Raw genomic sequence first — 1,196 nt, 5'->3', positions numbered from 1 at the left:
TGCAGAGGTCCCCCAGGAGAACCAGAGCGAGCGGCGCCTTGGGACCGGGCGCGGGGCAGCTGGCGCCCGCTGAGGGCAGGAGAAAGAGATTCTGCTTGCGGAGAGGGCTCTGGGCGCACGAGGTGGGGGTTGTGGTGCTTGTGCAGGACACGGGGCAGTGTGGGAGTGATGGCAGGGAGGCAAAATGTCTGCAGGTTAGTCGTCTTCATAGCTTTCAGAAGCAAAAGCTGCTCCATAATCTCCGGCTTTAGAGGAACTACCGGGGAGAAAAGTACAGTTAAAAACCAACGTGGTTTAAGCTGTAGCAAAAGTCGCCTTCCGCTGTCCCGGCGCTCTGAAAGAGGAGCTGCTGAGCTCCGTGCTCGGCCCTCGGCTGCGGGGGATCTTGTTCGGGAGCGGGCCGTGCTAAAGGTCCTCTCTCTTCCCAGCTGGCCACAGCATGGACCTGCTCGAGCCGCTCGTGAAATTCCAGGTTGGTTTGAAGAAGCTGAACCTTCACGAAGAAGAGCACGTGCTCCTCATGGCCATCTGCATCCTCTCCCCAGGTAGGAGGACCGCGAGGTCACTACCCTGCCAGGTTTTGGCTGCCTCCCCGAAACCCCTGCCTCTCCGTCGTGGCCGGCTGGGAAAAGGGAAGGGAATCCACCCTGCTGCCTCCCCGGTGTTTCCTAGATCGCCCGGGCGTGCAGGACACCTCGCTGGTGGAATCCCTCCAGGATCGCCTCTCGGAGATCCTCCAGACCTACATCCGCTGCAGGCACCCTCCTCCCGGCAGCCGCCTGCTCTACGCCAAGATGATCCAGAAGCTGGCCGACCTCCGGAGCCTGAACGAGGAGCACTCCAAGCAGTACCGCGGCCTCTCCTTCCAGCCCGAGCACAGCATGCAGCTCACGCCGCTGGTGCTGGAGGTCTTCGGCAACGAGATATCCTGACTCCGGCCGTGGGGGTTGAGCGCCCACCGGTAAAGGGATAAGTCAGCCCGGCTTCCCCGAGGCAGCGAGCGGAGGGACGTGACCCCGGGCGGGAGTTTTGTACATAAGACGGTTGGGTTTCACACTACTGGAGGTCCCGCTTTGGCTTCTCATCCACGGCGGAGGGGGGTTCGCTCGCCGCGGAGAAGCGACAGACCCACATCCCCGTGGTTCGGCACCCCCCCCCCCCCCACCCCCCCCGCACCTTTTCCCCCCCCCCCCCCC

At 63.3% G+C, this 1,196-nt stretch overlaps 1 protein-coding gene across 1 annotated transcript in view; it reads left to right on the top strand.

Moving 5' to 3' along the window:
• The window catches only part of VDR (vitamin D (1,25- dihydroxyvitamin D3) receptor), a 23,402-nt gene extending 22,470 nt beyond the window's left edge, over positions 1–932 (top strand). Inside the window, exons 7-8 of the mRNA XM_009329279.1 lie at positions 429–545; positions 673–932. Of these exons, the coding sequence (XP_009327554.1) occupies positions 429–545; positions 673–932 (377 nt within the window). The remainder of the gene's footprint in view (positions 1–428; positions 546–672) is intronic.
• The last annotated feature ends 264 nt before the right edge of the window (positions 933–1,196 follow it).

This window comes from Pygoscelis adeliae, unplaced genomic scaffold (genome assembly GCF_000699105.1).
Source record: "Pygoscelis adeliae isolate BGI_AS28 unplaced genomic scaffold, ASM69910v1 Scaffold617, whole genome shotgun sequence".
Lineage (NCBI taxonomy): Eukaryota > Metazoa > Chordata > Aves > Sphenisciformes > Spheniscidae > Pygoscelis > Pygoscelis adeliae.
The sequence above is the reverse complement of the archived record's forward strand: the minus strand, read 5'-3'. Positions and strand labels throughout refer to the sequence as shown.